Raw genomic sequence first — 21191 nt, 5'->3', positions numbered from 1 at the left:
AACACCAATGATAAGATGATGATTTAAATTTTTTTTTTTACAAGAACAGCATCCTCATGGGGGATGTGCAATTGCAAATGTTGACTTATTTTCATCATACACTTCACTGATATGGTTTGATAATATACAGACATTCATATTTATAATTTAGAGCAGAGCACGCATGACAAGGATGAGGAGCCGGGGGCTGGGAGGGAGGGGGGGGGGGGGGTCACTCGCTTACTTGACATGCTAGACCTATATCCAGATACTCACAAATCTTTTTCCCCTCATCCCCACGACTCTGACTAAAAGCCCATGAAATTACTTCAGGGTCGGGGTCAATGTCGACCAATCCTTTAGGTCAGTTGGCCAGACTTCGTCTTCGAGTTGGACATTCCTTTTAACTGTCGGCCACCCCTGCATGAAGATGACCTACAAATATCGACCCTTCCTATCTCAATAATTACGAAAATTAGTGTGTTTTCCTTTCTTATTGCCTATCTTGAAGCTGGACTAGGGTATTTGGGAATTATTTATTTATTTATTTATCTATTTACTTATTTATATACTCATTTATTTATCTATTTATTTATTTATGTATGCATTTATTTATTCATTTATTCATCTGATTATCATCATTAGGCCTACTCTCTTTCTGGGCTGGGGTGGGGTGTCTATATATACAGAACCCCTAGCTCCCTCCCCCAAAATGGTATAAAAAATCACTTTATAAAACAAATAAAGTCTATTGAACATTATTTCGTGACGTTATACCATTTTGATCTCTTAGAAGACATCACAATGAATAAAAATAGACATCCAAATATAATTCAGAAATATAGTGTCAATATAATTCGTATATCACAAATTTGAACTCCTTGTTATTCATTATTGCACCGTTATTCTCCTGTGCTGATTTCTCGAATGCATGTTCATCATAAGTTGGTTATCATGCATGAACATAAGTGAATTAAAATAAATTATTTTTGTCTTACTGGATGTGTCGCCCTCTATTGGAATCTCCTGGACATGCTAAACCAAAAATATAAATGTAATCGATGTATCACATAATTATCATATTCTTCTTTATTTTGACACGGGCTTTTTGAGCATATCTTATATTCGAAATTAGGGGTCATTGAACTTTTGAAGTATTTGCATAAATCATCCCATAACATCTTATTTTCAATTTTAGAAAAAATAGTATGTATGAAATAAACAATTGTTTTATCCATCTCAAGTACTTATTCTGTCGCCTGCCTTATAATTTGTTTTTCATTACGATTTCAAACATCTTTGAAGTTCCATTATTTTTTTTTAGTAAGCCAATCCGATCATTATGTTACGTGTGTCATCTTCATAATTTTGCGCACGTGTGTGTGTGTGTGGGGGGGGGGGGGGCTTGCGACAATTCATGCCTGAACCTCTTATACTTTATTTAACTAGGCCTTCCCTAGCCCTAGTACAATTGACTCTATTCCAATTTATAGAAATTCAAATAAAAATGATTTAAAACTAGCAACGTTATTAAACCAATAAAGCTGCTCTGTAAAGATCATTATAGATAATTTTTAGTTGAATATGAAAATAATAATCATCATTATTTGTTGTGGTCATATCATTCTTATTATTGTTTTTATCATTGTTATTATAATTATCATAATACTACCACCATTTTCTTTACTTGTATTAAATCCGAACGAGCGGCTCCATGTAAAGCGACTGATGAAAATCGCCCTCCGGCCTCCCACCCTGGCCCCTGTTACGTAATCAAACGACGTTGCCGAAGCCATTGGCCGCGCTCAAGTTGAAGTTGCACCTACCCTGCTCGAGTCTCGACCAACGAGATTATTTATTACGTAACACAGACATATTACTACGGCTCTAGCTCTTCAAGGAATTCGAGTTGCCCCCTAAATCGCTTTTCAGCGTAATGAGGGTACGTGATGTAAATAACGGATGAAACATTCCGCGAAATGAGTTGCACCGATATCTATAAAGAATGTTTTCGACGTTTGTGCTACGGTTTTTTTTTCAACGAAAAGCCGTGATGTAGTAGTAGTATAGGGAGTATAGTATGAAAACATATACATATAGTAGCAGCGCTTGAGGTAGAAAAGAAAATGGTTATGATGATCTATGACGCATTTCGTCTCGTCTGGCTAGACAATCTACTGTGCGAAGCTGTGACGTATTCGTCTGTGTTATGCAGTTTTAATCATACCCCAAAATGAGGATCCCTTTGAATTGAAATAATTATGTAATCATCAGAAAAATCCTTTTAAGTCGTATGCCTTAGTGTGAAGGAACTACTAGGGAGACATATCATCATTTGTATATCGCTCTTGAAATAATGTTCTCATGTAAACATAACGGTTTGTTCATGTGTTCAACGGGATTTTCAGGGGGGTAGTAAGTCACGGATGTAATGGCAAAGTTGATAAGCGCCTGTAGCTGCTGAGCCGAGCTAGTCGGCGAGACGGCTGCGAACGATTTTGTATACACAAGTCTTGTCTGTGTGTATATGTGTTGTCTGCGAGTGAGACACACTCGTGGATATACACGCGGTCTACATAGGCAGAGCAGAGACAGTTTGTGTATATGGCATGTGCATTATGAATGCACGCGCGAGGCCGCAGCACATACAATAATGCAATCGAAATCGAGTTGGAGTCGAGTCTACACGTTTTTCCCACTCGTCAGATATTCTTCACGATCGAATTGAGCAACACTGCTAAGCCTAAGAAAAACACGAACTTTATTCTACTCTTTGCTTCAAGCGCTGAGTAGAGAAAAACCTTAAAATAAGAAAGGCAATTTCTTGCCCATTTTTCACCAGAGGATGGAGGATCCTCAAGTCCAAGGATACAATTCAAGTCTTGAAAAGGTTCTGAAAAGTTATCAGACTGTCGCGATGTCAAGTTTGGGAGGACCGAGCAGCTATCGTCCGAGTTGGGCAGAGGCGGCCGTAAGTTTGGCTGGTAAACAACTCGTTGATCCGATCTTGAAGGAAGCCGTAGTCCGTGTGTCGGCTAGCAAGGCGGCCGCCTTGGAACAAGCACATGTACATCGCAGTATGGCCAGTGCTCCTCCTGCTGCTGCTGTCAAGGTGGAATACGACCCTTTGCTTCACCCACCACCATTTCCGATACAACAAATGCCTGTGTTCACCCCGATTGATCAGACCAAAAGCGAGAAAGGAGCCACCATTTTGGAAGATGAGGCCATCTCATGCTTTGCTGTTGGTGGTGAAAAGCGCCTCTGCCTGCCACAGATTCTGAACAGTGTCCTCCGGGATTTTAGCCTGCAGCAGATCAATGCTGTTTGTGATGAATTGCACATCTACTGTTCCCGATGTAGCCCTGAACAGCTCGAAATATTAAAGGTTACAGGGATCTTGCCCTTCAGTGCTCCTTCTTGTGGACTGATAACTAAGACCGATGCTGAGCGCCTGTGCAATGCGCTTCTGCACGGGATCATGGACACCCGCTCTCCAAAGTCCATGGGACACATGAATCACGACGAAAAGCCCAAACATCCGACCGAAAACAGCATGAAAGTCTACCATGAATGTTTCGGGAAGTGCAAGGGTCTCCTCACGCCGGAACTTTATGAAACGGCCAACAGCTCGTGCATTGAATGCCTCGAATGCAGTGCCATGCTTACACCTCAGAAATTCATAGTTCATGGACATAAGCGAAGAGAAACACGCACTTGTCATTGGGGTTTTGACTCGGACAACTGGAGGAATTACCTGCTCTTGGCCAGGGATCAGATTCCTGAGGATAAATACAAGGAGGCATTAGAGAATGTGAAGGCGAAGTTCGACCCCACCTGCAAATACAAGAGGAAACAGGTATAAAGTGTAGACTTGATCTAGATGAGATATAGTCTCGATTTGGAGTCTAAATCTAATCTTCAGTATCTTGTAGAGTATGAATTGGTATAGAGAGGGAAACATATCTCCCATTACTAATATTATATTTACAGTTGATTGATTATAGTCACTACATGTAGAATTCAAAGAATTCTTGTCTAAATGAAATAATGAAACAAACGATCCCATTTTAAAATTAAATTATATTCTTAGTGATGTTTGGGCGTTGGGGGGAATGGAAATGTTTGAATGAAGTCAAACACACATGTATTCTACTCCTATATTGAAGCCTCGAAGGCTGGTGTGGTTTTCTCGATCTAATTGATTCATTGAAATACAGTGGAACTAGAAGTGAAATTGAGATGGAAGGGCTATTTCATAGGTGTACATGTACAACGTGCAAATCAACCTTTAATAGTGTATTATTATGAAAGCCAAATGAGAGAGACTTGGATTGAGAGAAAGAGAAGGGAGGGGGGGGGGGGGCGTGATGAGGGAAGTACTATCTTCTGAAGATGTAGAAGTACCTACAATGTACTATTCTTTTATGGCAGTTTTTATTCAATTTGTGACTAGACCTACATGTACATGTCATTGTTTGTTAACTTTGTTGCATGCAAACAGTGATATTAATTGTCCTGATGTTTGTTCTGCCTTAATATAATATTGGTAAGCAAGCAATTCAATCTTTCAGTTTCAGTTTTCACATTGCATTTGTTGGAATATCATTCTGCACTCTGCAGGATTAATTTTATGTTTTGACTCTATTTGGCACAACTTTTCGCTTATAAAAATGCATATGAAATATAAGAATTTCTTTTTTGAACATCTGCAATTTTAAACAGTAGAATTCTCAGGATTTAAAATGCAAGCAGTGTTAGTGATCAAGACTATTCCCTCTCCACTTATCCCACCCCTCCAGTAGTGCCTCTGATTATGTGAGAGTGTGTGCTGCTGACAGTCTTGTTCATTCATTATGTGCCAAAAATAACCCTCCCTTCCTAAAGCCTCAGATCCTCTAAATTGAATGTATGTCACACATTTAGGCAAGTCTGTCGGAAGCCTTGCTCACATGGTGTAGGAAAGAATGTGTATTAGCCTAGTTTGTAGTTGTACCACGTATCTACATCTATGTGTTCTAGTATGGTGCCACTACTGGAGGGGGGGGGGTGCATGATCTACAGATATGAGAGAGAAATGTAAACATCCCTACAGTATGTGCAGGACTGTACCCCTTCTCATGCTGTTGAATCTCGTCTCCCCCTCTGTTTTGTGTTCTAAGATTGTCTGAAAATCCATACTATCAACCACTATGGTTGTTTTCAAGGATGAGTGGAATTTGACAAAAGGAGGACAACACAAGAATGTCTTTTAATAGTAGACAGTGTGAATGGGATATTGAAAATGTTGGTCTGCTTCCCATTGAAGCCAGTTTCTTTTGTATTTATTGTAAATACTGGTGCCATACTGCCATTGCTCTATTTCATCAGATTATTATTTAAAAAATTGTACTGCCATGCCTACATGTTTAGTCTGTATCTTCGGTTTCATTGTGAATCATTTCTGTAGCTTCTTGTCATGAAGGCTTTATGGAGAAGGTGCACATAATGATTCTTCGATCATGCATTATGATTAGTAGGGTAACTGTGGACTAGTCAACCTTCAACGGAAGTGTTCATCTTCCTGTTTCCATCGGGCTAGCCTTTTAACTGCAATCCTTTGCCCTTTTCCCTGTCAGCCTGTCACAGACTTGGAGATAAACAAAGACAGAAGCTAATTCTTACAGGCTAGTTTCCCTAATTATCTAAGGCTATTCCCAGTTTTAGGGGGCCAAATGTGTCAACCTTAGTAGAGAGGATCAGAGATTAAAAAGAAGTTGCAGAGGAAAGAGAGGGGGCTGTCAGAGTGTTGAAACGGTAGCTTATATTCCGAGTTGAAGAGGAGGAAATGATATCATTGTACCCTGATCGTACACAGAAGGTTCTGTTGAGGGATGGGGGTCGGTATCTCTAGGCGGGTTCATACCCAACATATATCTGTTTTTTAATTACAACACATTTTTCAGGCCTCAAAATACCTTATTATTTATTTTTGTACACGACACCCGACTTCTTACCTGACCTGGCTTCTCTAAGTATGAAATAATACATGTAAATCCATGTTTGCTGTTAAACTACAATTTACATGTATAGTTCAGCAAATGATACCAATTGAGTTGTGAAAACATCTTGTGCATCAAAGCATTTTAATTTCATGTATTTGTACTAAGCAGTAGATCATGCACAGGGAGAAAACGGTGCGTACTTGTTGTCATGTTAGACCCACTAGCGTACCTACGGGGGGGGGGGGGGCAGAGGGGGCAGACTGCCCCCATGACGAGTCACAACCCATGCAAGGGACATATCCCTGCCCCCCCCCCCCCTGACGAATCTTGAAGACTTTTTTTTTTTTTTTTTTTTTTGCTTGTCAAATATTTTTCTGGTACGAAATCCTTTATTAAGTGGTTGAAAACCTTTTTTTTTAATTTATTTTTTTGCTTGTCAAATTTTTTCTGTTACGAAATCCTTTATTTGTGGTTGAAGACCTTTTTTTTTTTTTGCTTGTCAAATTTTTTGGCGGACGAATTTGCCCCCCCTGTGGAAAATCCTAGGTACGCCACTGGTTAGATCTCTACCGTACTGTGTTTACTGGCAGTTTGTATGGGTGGGACTGAAGTACCTATACTCCATGTTGAGAGCAGATCAAAGGTCAACATGCTGATTTTGAATACAATGCTAGTGTCATGTTCTACAAGTTTTAGTTTCTGTCACAAATCTCACAAATATAGCGATTTGAAAATGCCTTGTGCTTTCCTTTTTGTTACTATTTCACTTTGAGTTTGTTCCCCTTTATTTGATTCTATTAGAACAGTGAATTGTTTTGTTTAATGATGAATTTAAAGTAACCTCTTGTTTTTTTTTAAAATCTGAAACAGCATGAAATGTGTCACACTATATAGCCAGGCCTACATAGTACTGTACTTGTAAATATGTTGTCCCTAGCCTAGATGCACATCTCAAACTTCTTTTAAAAGATCCAACATGTAGGGATTTGAAGAAATGTTCAGCTTGATAGAGGCTAGAGTGAAATTCTTCAATGTCGACTACATTCATAGTACCAGGGTGATCATATGAATTCTGTCATTTCTGTGCATTTAGTTGCCACCATTTATAAATTTCAAATGTACTATAATGTATGTATAGACTATATGCATACAATGTACAGTACATGTAACTTCATTTGAACTTATCCTGATTTCATACAGTGTATGCAGTCAGGGTGAACTAAAGTTCATCATTTTATGGTCTAAAAAAAAACACTGGTTCATATTTTCCCTTTTTTTTGCATTAATATAGGCATGCAACCTATATCTTTGCAGTACTCAAAAGGTATCATCTTTGTTATTGTCTGTAGAAATAGAACTTTATCTTTATACTGGTAAAATCATATTTTACTGGTTATGAAGAGAAGTATCGGCTAAAGGTTCATTCAATGGTCAGAGTCAGACCCCCCAAAACAACAAAAAAATTGCACACAGATTGACTGACTTCCTTGCTTCCCCCTTTAAAACAAATGCCACTGGTTATGAATATTGATTCCCCCCATTCATCATCATCATTTAAATTCTATTATTATTCTTGAAGTGGAGCGGATAAAAAAACCTTACCTCAAAGGTAACATGTGTGATGGGTTACATGAGATTTTATTTAGAAAATTACCAATGAACCTCGTATTACATGAAAAGTGTTTAATTTCAAGGTGAACCCATGCACTGATATTCTGTGGGTTTTACAACAAGCAATTACATAGAGTGCTTAATCCCAGGATTTTGTTTTGTGGTTGACATATTACAGCACCAGTAAAAGCTAATTACTTTCATGGTCAATGCTTGGTCAAAGATTTGCTTTGATGCCAAACCTATGATGACACTACACATGCTTGTTGGTTTTGATGTAAGTAAAGGTCATTGGGCTAAAGTATGCAGAATATATTATTGTGATTTAAAAAAAAAGGAGCTTAACATACATGTACATGTATAGGCACTACATCATCTAGCCTATTATCTAAGCCTATTTTGAATGTTATCCATATATTATTTAATACAGCATCTAGTCATTATTTAGACTATGCTGCCCTAGTCGCGTGCTAGTCTCTGATTTGTGGGTTCAGAACGGGAAGATGATATCAGACTCAGTTTCCTGTCTGTGAATTGAGGAACGCTTCCCCCTTCGTGGCACTGACGGGGAGCACTGCTTTGCCTGTGCTGGATATTTGTCAAATGAAAGAATCTCAGCTTGAATGTTTCTCTTTTTAATTTAAGTTTCTTGTCTTGACTGCCCATTGAGACTGCCTTATTTGGGCTTTCTTTATTGTCATTCACTTTTTTGTTTGGCCATGTATTTTTAAAGGACATTATTTTTATATGAAAAAAGTAGATTCTAAAATGCCCTCGGATATGTCACAGAATGTAGGAAGGTACATGTACATGTAGTAGTCTTGCCACTCTATTTTACACATAATTAAAATGTTGCAAAAGTCCCTAAGGTGTAAATTTCATTAAAAAAATAGAACAGTAATGCATGAGGAAATCACCTTCTGACACATGTGTAGTTCTTCCCATTATGACTGGCTCAAAAGGTACGTTTTAGAAATAATATTAATAGCATGAGTGCAATTTATGTTCCTTACATGTGTGTATGCTGGCCTGCAGACTGTCGAAATAATTATAAACATAATATTTGAAACCTGAAATTCAAATTGAGATGCATAGTGCGTTTGTGCTTGAGCTGGCAACCTGTATCCAATGTAGACATATACAGGCTGTACATTTATACATGTATGTCTACATTGGATATTGCAGGAGAGACGAAATGAATTGCAGAAAATTGTGGCACAATTGTGCAGCCTTGCATTGTGAATCACATCCTGGCTTGGCTCCGGGAGGAACAGTACAGGACTGGCTGATACTACCTTCTTGCTCTGCATGTATATTACAATGTATATATTGTACTTTGGTTAATAGATGAAGAAGGGCAGATAGGTAAAAAAGACAAAGAGGAGGGGATGAGGGATACATACTGTATGTAGGTCTCCATGTACATGTATAAGTTAATTTACAAGGAAGATTGTACAGCGCATACATTGTAGTCATCACAATAATAATAATAATAATAATAATACTCAACATTTATAACGCGCTTTCCCCACATGGCCCAAAGCACTCACAATTTCATTTAACTTATTTATACAAACAAAAATCAGAATGACATATTAAATGAAGGCAGTTGCCTAGAACAAAAGGGTTTTAAGGGACTTCTTGAAGGACTCAATTGTTGGGGATTGTCTTATTGTGAGAGGGAGTTTGTTCCATTCCATTGAGGATGCAATGGTGAATGTTCTATCTCCGGTCTGTTTTCTTTTTGTTGGATATAGGATATGTTATAATGGTGATGTCGTAAAATTTTGTCAATATTTCTAGTTACTTTTTATACTGACTTGTACTTTTGTACATCATCATCTGGCACTGTAATGTGGATAATACTACATTCAAAGATGATTGTACATGACAACCAAGCCCAAGTTTACCTGCCAGTGCCAGCATATGAATGTAAACTCGTATTTTAAGGTGAAGTTTGGGCCTTGGGTTTCAGTTTCCGTTGATGGTCTTCGTGAAATACATGTAATATGCTTGCTGTTTTATGATCAAGAGAGCGTTGAAGTTGTAGAAATGAGGGCAGTGGGGTGGAGTGACAAAGAGGGAAATATATCTTACGCAAGGGGAAGCACTCATGATGGAGGGAAAGAAGAAGTCATCTTGGGGGAAGAGAGATTCGTGTGAATTCCTTGGAGCATAAGCGTCTCCTGAAGTTAATGAATTTTGAAATGATTTCACTGACTGGTAAATCTCAAACAAATTACCCTGTCTGGAATCTTTGAATGAAAGTGCCAACTCATGCCAGCTGATATTTACAAAGTTCATTTTCTGTGGTCGTTCATGGTGGAAGAAAATCATGCTTTTGCTATTATATTGTAGGTGCATATTTCAAGTTTGCAGATGGATGATGGATTCAATAGTGATTCACAAAATTAATTTGTTGTATATTGAGCTGAAACCGGCTCATCAGCTGTCATATTTTTTGTTTTTTGGAAAGTTTTTTGTTCATTGAATACATCGTCATTTAGCAAGTTCATGAAGAAATGCATGGTCAGGTTGGGGATAGAACAAACTCCAACTTTCCACTTTTTCCTAGAATCTTCCTATTCCTACTGAGTTAAAGTAGCATTCTACGTCAGTTCAGCAGCCATGGGGGTCTGGCTAGTTAAAGCGACCCCAATTGAATTTCTCCCTATATTTGCTTTTCCTAGATGCTCTGCCAAGATGGAAATGCAATTTCCAGATCTGTCTTCAGCTCCAATGAATTCAATTATTCGGGCTAATTCTGCTAAAATGTGGTACAAATTGCTCCCATGGACATACATTGGTGGTACATTCATAATAAGGTAGCCTGAAATGTATGTGTCAGTTGCGTGACAAGGTTGCTTGGCTTCCTTTTATTTAGATTTTAGTTTGTTTGTTTGACTCATGTGCAACATAAAAAATAGGCTAATTTGTTTCCTTGGGTCATTGCCATGTGCCCATGCATAAACTGTACTTCGTATGTGCCGGTTGTACAGCATGGTGCATGAATTAGCCCTGCGTATGGGTGTGTTCTCATGACCGCCTTGGCTGGGTGTGGTCGACTCATCTCATCTGCATGCCAGGGCCACATACATGCAGCAGTGGGAACGTTCTCCACCACCAGAGGTTGTTGGTCTGTGTCATGAGCGTAGTAATGTGTTACAGATTGTTCAATTAGTCCGTCTCTGCCATGACCAATCAAGTTTACGATTACATTGCTGATCACGTGAGTATGCCGTCCAAGTGTCTGTCAACTCAACAGCACTCAGGAAAGCAGTGAGAAATACCCCTAGTAATTCAGTGATGTGTCTCAATGACTTTTATATTGATTTCTGAACCCTTAATACAATTACAAGGCCTAGTGTAAACAGCGCAAGTATGAGAAAAAGGAACAAAATTTGAAAAGATAGTCTGGGCAATGTGCTCTCACTCAATTTATCATCAATATGTCGTGTTTGATTACGGGAATTCTGAAAGGAACTTAATAAGCCTTGAGTTCCCTAAATTGGCAACAAATTTTGACTGTTTTTTTTTGTTTATCCACGTACATGTAGGCTTATATTTTCTTTGAAAAGAAATTTGTTAGTGTTTAATCTTTTAAATAGATTCAAGTAAAATATATTCATTTCTTGATATGGATAATATCTTATGAAAGATACACAAGAGATTTTACATTTTACCATTGCCAATTTGTTGAATATCTTGTGATCGAATTAGTTCCCAATTTGATGTTATGAAAAAGTGACAATGCGATACACAGTAGGTTTCAAAAGAAGGGAAAAGGAAAGGCAAGGAACCATGTGGTTGTGTTTTTTGTTTATTCTGTAGATGCAAGCAATTTTAGAATTTGCGTGCACAAAATGAAAAGTGCAGTATTTGTGAGAAGTTTGCAATCGGAGAGAAATTAGGGCACCAGACATGCTTTCACTTTTGGCTCTGCCTTTTCTCACAGTAGAGAAATAGGCCTAGTAGTTATAGTTGATGAAGCTATTAATAGTTACTTACATGGCCCAGACTCGTTCTGTTTCTCATGTTTTATCAATTTATCCTGTTTTTTAATTACTTTGTTTACTTTGACCACGCTTTGTGGAATTTCAAAACAATTCGAAATAAATCTTTTGATCGTCTGAATTATAATGCATTAAAGAAAATATGGTTGCAAAAAAAAAAAGAAAAAAAAATTAAAAGAAATGAGAGAATGACTTACACAAGCATATGTAAATTGCATTTATCAGACACTTTGACTTATCATTTTCAAGTCTCTATAGGTCTACATGTATGTGTAAGCTATATAAATTTTAATTACCAAACTATCCCTGCCAGATGTCTAATTACAAGATATTTTTGGGTACGACTGCAGACGGCAGTATTGATTTCCACAGTATGCCCTTCCTTTTTGATTAGGGTGAGCAATTAAAGAGATAATCTTGCCATTGCTCCCATCCAAAATCGTCTGGTCTAATAATAAGAATAATAGTGATATTGGAACTCTGCAGTCAAATTGGCAACACTGAATAGAAAAACGTGAGCAGTTTGACCTTGCTGTGTGTGATAAGCTCTTAGGCTTCTGCCCAAGGCAAGGCAATCAATACAACGTTTAACCGATAAATTTCAATGTACAGTAGTACATGTAGCATGCAAGGTCCGCCTACTCCTGTGCGCATGGCAATTCTCAATCATGCATGTGTGCAGTAGCTTGTTTACATGTATGTCATTGGACTTTGTGTTTAGGCCTACATACATGTTACGAACATATTTTGTTACGTAAATTGTACACATGTTGATCTGTATGTATATAACTTTAATACATTTTGGCTGACGTCATAGATTACCTAATAGGCAACTAGGCTTAAAAACAGTCATTCTTTGAATTTATCGTATCATCACGCATTATACATGTGTATGCAGAACAGTTAATGAGGCAATATGAGCATGATTGGTTTTGTTTGTTCGTCGTCTATTAAAAAGGAATGTGAATGTGCACACCATTTCATTTAAATCAACATAGACATTAATAAACTATGGTTCTACATTATCAGTAAAGTATTTTTTGAATATGTAGGCCCTACCTACTGTACATTTGTATGATAGCAACTATTTGATTATTATGCACAGTATAGTGCAGCTTGTGACTAAACACATGCTGGATTGGCCAATATTTATGAACTAGTACCAAATCAATGGTTTCCAATCAATACCTAAAACTGGGCTTAATACTGAACCTAGCATTGTCACAATACTTCGAAATTGAAGTCGAACTGTCACCGGACCCACATTAGCATTTCCCATGTTCACGTGACTAAAGAAAATTGATTGCTCCAGAATGGTCATAACGCAGGCAGAAGATTTTTATAGTCTGGGCTTTTTAATTAATTCCTTGTAGCATTTCAGGCGTATGACGCTGGTGGTCGCACAGTTACAGGGAGTGGCATAGTTTTTGTCAAGTGCAAGCACTTAATTATTAGTTATTGAGCTGATTGTCTATCATGTGGTTATGCTGATGTCACCTGTATGTCATTATTATTTAATACAGCTCAGTATTGACCATGCGGTTATTTAACTCTATGGTAGAGACACGATGTACGTTGTACACGTAAGGCTTTGCTGAAGACTATAAAAGTTGGGTCTGAATGACATTCGAGTCTGCCTATGTAGACTAGCTTTCAGCCCAGCCATACATGTACATGTAGGTAGTGGATGTGAGAATTTACTTTAATCTCATCTCGTTAAATGAGGGATGCCACTGATACATGTATGAATTCCAGGAGCCTGTACATATACAGTAGGTGGTTTCAGACCGCCTCGAAGTTCGCCAGTTCCAGGTATTCTCTGATCGGGAAATTTACCCCGATCAGAAAATACCAGGTATTTTGGCGGTCTGAAAGCAAACTACGCGTAATATCCCCGAAAGAAAATACCCGATAAATAGTAGGTACTTGGCGAAATTACGAGAACTTTCGCGGGGATTTTTCCAAGGTCGTGGGTATTTTGGCGGTCTGAAAGCAAATTACGGGAACTTTTAGCCCAGCGTGTCGTTGGGTGCGGCGCCGTGGGTGGCTGCTGGGCTAGTGATTTTGAATCTCGCGCCTTGCTTGCTTATCAGACCATACTGCGCATGCTCGTAACTTCAGGAACTACTTCAGGAACTTATCCCGAAGGGTATGTTTCAGGGCGGTGTGAATGCAGGAATAATTAATGGGTATTTTTCAGCCTAAAAAAGTTCTCGTAATTTAACGGGGATTCTTGTGATCGAGGCGGTTTGAAACCACCTATGATGTATGGGTAGGGTGCATTTGAATGAGATATATTTCTCAGCGATAATTGATTATCGAGAATCATATCTTTATTCCTTTCCTCTTGCTTGCTGATTAAACTGGTCAGATTTTTGGAACAAACGTGCCTCTGGGCTGAAGGGAATCTTGATTGATAAGATTGCCGGGTGGCCTCAAGGCTCCGTTACATGTAGGCCTTCGTTGCGAGGGAAATGTGAAATATTCAAATTTGTTTCCTTTTGGAAGTTGTGATATTAAAGATTATTAGATGGAAAGAAGAAGTTATTTTTGATGAGGAAGTGGAAGATTTTGTGTAATGTCGGAAACATAATTATGCAATGATACAAGGGGGTATCTTTATTTAGTGAGGATGTTATTAGGATAACATATTTATTTCAGATCATCTGTACGATATGATTATTTGATCCACATGTATATGTAGGCTACTTCTAGGCCTGAGTATCTTTTTTTTTCATTTTCACATCAAATCTTCACATGCATTATTTGTGGAGGAAAATTCATATTTTATATTAAGAAATGTGCATTAAAATTCTGTCCATTGTTATTAGTACAACTGTCATGTTGGATAATGTAGGTCTTTTAATAATAGAAAATTCAAAAAAATTAGCAAGGACTATTTTTTGTAATTTTCATGCTCAAGTTCTATGCAAAGTTACATTAATACTAGTAAATGTAATGTATGTGTAGGCCATCAGTACATTCATTTTAAATGTGTGTGTACTGTTTACAAGATTTCGTAGTTTTCGCCCATTCACTGCTACAGAGTTAATATTTCAATGCAGCTCCAAGTCTTTTGTACAAGCTACCAATATTTTAGGCTTTCTCCTTCACAAATTGCCTGTTGTCCAAATTTCTTTTCAGACAATAGTGATGTCATTGAAGGAAGAGAGTAAACATTAAAGCCTTGTACTGCATAATGTAGAATATAGACTCCTGCAAGGGACTGAGTTGCATAAATGCAAGTAGGCCTCCAGTGAATAAATAGGTTTATATTTCTATTTGTTTAATGTATTTTATTGGGTTCTCCTATTTGGGTTGAAGAAAATGGAGCAACAATTTGCTACATTCCACCTTCCAAGTTTCCTGTAATACCGGTACACTGTATTGCAGGAAAAAATGGACTTTTAAGATTAAATCAGTGAGATGCCGACAACATACAATATGTAGGGAGCAAGTACCGTATGCATCTTCCCCCAGTATTGAGAATTGCATTCTGAATAATTAAATTATCTTGGGCAGGAGGCTAAGTGTGGCGTAATTTGCTGATATTGAACAAGGCCGAGGTCAGAGTCCATCTAGCAGCATAAAAGGGATTTGTTGAAATATTGGGCGTTAAATCAACAGTGACGTGAGGTCTAGACTGGCCAGCTCTTCAGATTAGTCTTGAGTGCCGTGGGTGTCATGTGACTTGTAGCTAGCCAACCAAGCGGGTCCGTCTGTGCTGTGTGTTGGCTAGACCTCGCCCAAGTTTTAAATGAGGAAGATGGATAGAGGAAGGAAGGAAGAAAATGATTGTGGACAGCAATGACGGGCAATGACTGAAGGAGGGTATTTGCATAGAAGTATTTCCTTTCTTTTCCTGAAGTATGTGTACAGTACAGGCCTAAATATATACACTGTTTTGGAGAAGGGATATGGTTAGTATAAGTGGACATTGCAGAATATCAGCCTTTGATACCTCATATCATTCAACAGCTAATTTGATTAATCAGCAAAATTGATATTCAAATCAGTAGACTTTCATGATCAGTGCGTAGGTCCTACTGTGAAAATATAAACAAATAAGAAACACATCCAGAACTGAAACCTACATTACACACACACACACGCAATGAAAAAAAAATTAAATCAGTATTATTTCTAAATCCTGAAGAAAATGTGGGTTTGTGTGAATATTTAAAGGCATACACAACATTTTATGTGCATGTATATTTATCAGAATTTATTTATGAGCAGCCTAAAAATCCTGCTACATAGGACTATTTTGTCAAAAAAATATATGCCGAAACGCAATTTGTTTGGCTTTGATTTCTCAGGCTTTAAGACATATTTAGGACCTATTTGTAAAGATTATGCTGAGATGTTTGCATCAGATCAAGTTCTGAATAGATAACAAATGAAATTCATATAAGGTACACAATGTACATCATTTGCCTTCGTCAAAGATTATGCTAATCATGCATCTATACTAGGGACATGCAGAGGGGGATCCGTGGCAGACATGCATGTGCATACAATGTAGTGGGTCCTTGCATGGCGTGTGCTACTGAAAATCCATTCGGCGGTGGCGGCGGCAGCTCTAGGAATCTCATTTTGCATTTTGCCCGTCTGTCCATCGTCATTGTCTGCTGCATTCCCCGTCGTCTCGCCTCTCCCCGAGTCACGTGACCATTCCCCTCTGGGCGGGGAGTGAACAAATGACGGGGAGTGCTTACCATGGTCATCGCCATAGTAACCTTGCAGTGGATGTAGGGTTGCCCGTCCTTTGCAGGTCAGAACGTTGACTTCGGGAGAATGAACATGGCATTATCAAAGATTGCCATTGTCATGATTGTGAACTGGTTCATTTTGTTACTGCTTCGACTTTTCAAGATGAACTCTGAAAATGAAGGCCTGCAAGAATCATTTTTTTTGCTACTATGGCTATGGATGATAATATTGACAGTGTAGGAATAGGATTACAAAATAAATTTAGGCCTACTTGTACATGTTTACATGTATGTATGTACAATAATTCATGTCTTGACTTGTCTTAGATTCATACATGTAATTCACAATACAGAATACAGTGTTGACACAAATGCCATGCAATATTTGATCAAAGGATATTAATAAGTTATTAATATCCTTTGATTAAATATTGCATGGCATTTGTGTCAACACTGTATTCTACATGTATATTGTGAATTACATGTATGAATCTTTAACATTGTAAAATGAATTGGAATTTCAAGGATTACATATAGCCTTTATGTTGTATGTACGAAACTTCAAATCTGCTTGTTTACATCTTCACAGACAAACTTGGTACAAATATTAGTTTAGAGTAGGTTGATAATGCTATTGATTCTTTGCATAGTTCTATTATTCATGGTATTAAATATGAAAGAGTATGCGAATAAAGAGTTCACAGTCCACAGAATTTTGGACTACTGTGTATGTAGTCAACACAATATCGTAGACTGAATATTATCGGATATTGAGATAGTTTGGGCTGTTATGAGCTGTGTCCCATCAAGGATTGTGTTCATGCATATCAATGTGGGTCGTCATTTCTCTCTTTTCTTTCCTGCAGGATGCTATGTAACTTTTGTCAGTCACTCTTTTATTTGTAATTGTAAACCAGAGAAGCATGCAGGTCAATGAAATATTCAGACCGTTAAACCTTCTCTCTCTCAATGATGCATCGGCCGACTTATGTTGAAAACCGTGAATGCGTAATGGCATCAATGGCACTTGTGTATCCGTGCTCCCTTTTAGCATTTTGGCATCACTTTTCTTTTTAATATTGTGCAGTCAATTTCAAAGAGTTGTATTTCTTTGACAGGAAACCATCGAACAGTCTGGTTTTCTTATTGTATTGAAACATGCACTTTTTATGTAGGCTTACACGTAGGCCTATATATGTAGTTATCCTTGTTGTTGATATTGTGGTAGTATTACAAGCTTGATATGCATCATGGATTCTAATCAAACCCACTAGTACATAAACATACATTAATGCATTAACATGTAGGCCCTACGGCTGGATGTCTCACAATCTGAGTATGTATATACTGCTTCTCTTTTTTTTTTACTAACTACACTGTACATCACTACATGTATGTACTTTCTTCCTTTCTTTGGTCAATCTATTGAGTGATTCTTTGAAATGGGAATCTCTGGTTTAGATGCAGTAATTTAAAGATCCATAACTTATCTTCACACTTCCGCCAACACTGCTCAAGGCTGTGCTACAACCAAAGAAAAGGACAGATCTATTGTCATCTCATTTCCCATTTTTTCGTTGCCACCACCATACTTTTTAGGTAATGGATATTGAATGGACTCTGGGGATACATGTACATGTAGCTCTAAAGGTCTATGCGCTCGTTGCTGTGTGTGACGTAGAAATATGATTTGTTTCTGTCTGCGGTGTGAATTCCAAGTGACCAAGGTGGTGTTTGCTGATTAGTAGTCTAGACTCCAGACAATTGTATTAATGCCCGATTACCTCTCATGTGGAGTATGTACCATTGCTTTTATTGAATGCAAGAGACTAGAGGGAGGTCAGATGGTTACATTAAGCGAGTTGTGCAGATAAGCCACATTCTCATTTATGATAACAGGTGTGTCTGCCGAAGCTAATTCTCTTGAGGATAAAAGATCTGTTACGCAAAGTTTGACTTGGGAGAAGCAGGCCTACTGGTACATGCTTTGCACAATCTAGACTGAAAAAATTGCTTTGACCACAGGAAATTATTATTTATGCAGACTGATTGTAAGACTTTAAATAGCATTGATTCAAAATGATAATTCTATTTCTAACTAAATTGAGAAAATTGAATGGCTACATGCAACCTGGTTACACGTACATGGCTGCCACTTTATAACACCTTGATAGTATTAGAATGCAAACAAATGGGCCTAATTGTTTATGTAGCCCTATGTGTTAGATGCGAAAAACTGTTAAAAAATAAATAGCCCGTCATTTATTTGTCAATATTAATAATATTAGGATAATGGGTTTCCAACCCCCGAATTCTGTGTTTCATTCAGCATCATTTTGAACATGGCTCTTTTGACTCAAAGTACCGTACTTTACTGAGTGACATGACCCAGTCTGGAGACTTGATGTATGAAATGTATAAAGGGGGTGGGGGGGGGGGGGCTGCACAATGCTCAAATGAGGGTGACAAATAGGCCTACATGCTGTATGACACACAATGCTGTCATGTTTGCACCTGTTCTTGAGTCTAGCGTTAATGAAATCAGTAGTTATTCTTATTAATCATCTCAATAATTGTTGGAAAGATGATTAACCTTTTATATCACTGCAGTGAGGTCAACTAAATATAGAGACAAGTATAGGAAATGCAACACGTTGAGGCATATAGTCCTACAACATGCATACAAAATTTATTTTTCATAACTTGGCCCTTGGCTTTTCACTTTATGTTTTGTACGGTCTTGAAAAAGATTCCTAATTATCAAAGTCATGTGCATATCATGTGATTAGGTTCGTCCTTTAATGAAGCAGTTGAGCAAGCTTGTTTATTACAAAGTATTCTTTTGTCTCGTCAATAATTCAATAAAACCTAGGGGCCCTACTCTTCAGATAAGAACATTGATTCAAGGAGAAGGCTCCCTTTGGAGAATAAGGCGTGTCTGAGAGACTTTCACCAGAATTCTCCACAGGTAGCGGCCGCCGCCGTTGAAGACCCAGCAATGCACATGACCATGTGCTGTGGTGTGTGCGCTCGATCATACAAATCTGTGATTGGCCTTTCCATGACCCTGTATTATGCACATCTCCAAGCACGGGTTCGGCCCGGGCTCGTGGAGCTCTCTGCCCTCCCCTTTTTATACATTCACCTTTATACACACATGTCATTTGCATCTACCTGACTTTCTCTCTTTGCTACTCTCCACCATCGACCTCTTACTCATCTCTCATCTTCCTTGTGTTTTATTTTATCTATTTGCTTGTCACTCATCTCCCTCATCCTATACTACCCCCCCCCCCCCACACACATCTAACATGTACGTAGTCTATGCAGGAGTTGATATCACAGGCTTTCAAAGGAAATATTTGTGGGATTTATGGGATATAAAACTCCTTTCCCCATCTTCATATTTAAAACTAGGCCTACATGTAGTAAATTCCAGATAATGAAAAGGCATTTTCCGCTTTATTTTGGCACTTAAGAAAAAAATCATAGAAGTTGCCTTGTGTGAGGAGAGGATATTACAAAAAAAAAATCACTTTTTGTTTTATAATGATCAGTTTCTCTCTTGATGACGTGCTTCTATCCTATTTTTCTTGTCTTTTCCTCACCTTCACTTTATAATACCTCACCTTTCCGCCCATATCATCATTTCCTGTCTCGACTTATAGTTTGCTTTCCTTGGTATTTCACATTGCTTGTCTCTTGCTTTCTTTCCTTCTTTTAATTTCCTTTTCTTTCTTTATTATCCATCTAGTTCTTGTTCTCCTCCTACATCTTGTCTCTTTCTGTTTTATTGAATTTTTTGTTTACATCCCTCATCCTTGCTCCAAACATTAGCCTGTCACAGTTTTGGGCTGTATCCGTCCATTTCATCTTCATATGGGGTGTGGTCTCATTGATGGGGGGGGGGGGGGGGCTCCTCCACTCCTTTCTCTGTTCTGCATCCCCCACTCTCAGGTGCATACATTCTTTCCCTATTCTCTGTCTGTCTGCCTGTCTCTCCCTCCCTTCTGCTGTCTGGGTAGTGTCCTGGGCCGTTGTCGTTGTGGATGAATCATCCTGTCTTTGACTATTCCTTGGCTACTTGACCTAGTAAGTGTGTGGAGGTGATATGCAGGTGACACTTTCTGCACCTTACCCAACAGATACAGGTGATGACAAGGAGAGGGCATATATCTAGGAGTAGGAAGTGTACAAAGATGAAGAGTAACCCCCCCTCCCTGCCCCACCCCTCATCTGACCCTTCCGTCCCCATCCCTTCTGTTTTCATCAGTATCACTGATCAGTATGTTTGCATGCAATCAACATTTTACTTATATGCCTACATGTACATGTGTAGATGCTGGCCCTGGAGAGAAGTAAAAAATCTAGAACTTGCTTTTCTGTCCAAAAGCTGTACAAGTATTCAGTTGCCTTGACAGAACAATTATTATGAGTAATCTGCCTATGAGTCCACATACTCTTGAGACACATGTCGGGGGAGAAAATACACAGGGTCTCGGGGCGATTTTGCCTCCGAAATGCCCAAAAGAGCCCCTGAAAGTTCCCATTTACTGCAATGTTAAAATACATCAAATGTTGCAGATTCAAGCAGTAGAGTGTGGAAAGTAGCCCACGAAAATATATATATATTTTTTTGACTGATACATGTACCTACATCTCTTTGGTTTTACATGTAGGTCAATTCAGCGAGTTGTCAATAATTCGTAGTGTATTAAACCGAAGTGAAAGTCTGATTTATGCATCTCGATATTTGCTACCTTCCCATTTCCTGTCTGAGATTGCACATCTAATATTTGCTCCTTTCCTATCAAGATGCAATGATTGCATGCGATTGAGAACCGGGTTGCATGATTCACAAGCCGTTCGATCATGCAGCAATTTATTATTAT

The 21191-nt window shown here is 38.3% G+C and overlaps 1 protein-coding gene across 1 annotated transcript; it reads left to right on the top strand.

Annotated features, from left to right (window-relative positions):
* The first annotated feature begins 2457 nt into the window (after nt 1-2457).
* LOC129276241 (ski oncogene-like) lies at nt 2458-7894 on the top strand. The gene has a single exon (XM_064109444.1). It carries the CDS (start codon nt 2825-2827, stop codon nt 3842-3844), a length of 1020 nt encoding a protein of 339 aa, XP_063965514.1. The 5' UTR covers nt 2458-2824; the 3' UTR covers nt 3845-7894.
* The last annotated feature ends 13297 nt before the right edge of the window (nt 7895-21191 follow it).

The sequence above is a fragment of the Lytechinus pictus genome, chromosome 14, assembly GCF_037042905.1.
Source record: "Lytechinus pictus isolate F3 Inbred chromosome 14, Lp3.0, whole genome shotgun sequence".
NCBI classification, from domain to species: domain Eukaryota; kingdom Metazoa; phylum Echinodermata; class Echinoidea; order Temnopleuroida; family Toxopneustidae; genus Lytechinus; species Lytechinus pictus.
The sequence above is the reverse complement of the archived record's forward strand: the minus strand, read 5'-3'. Positions and strand labels throughout refer to the sequence as shown.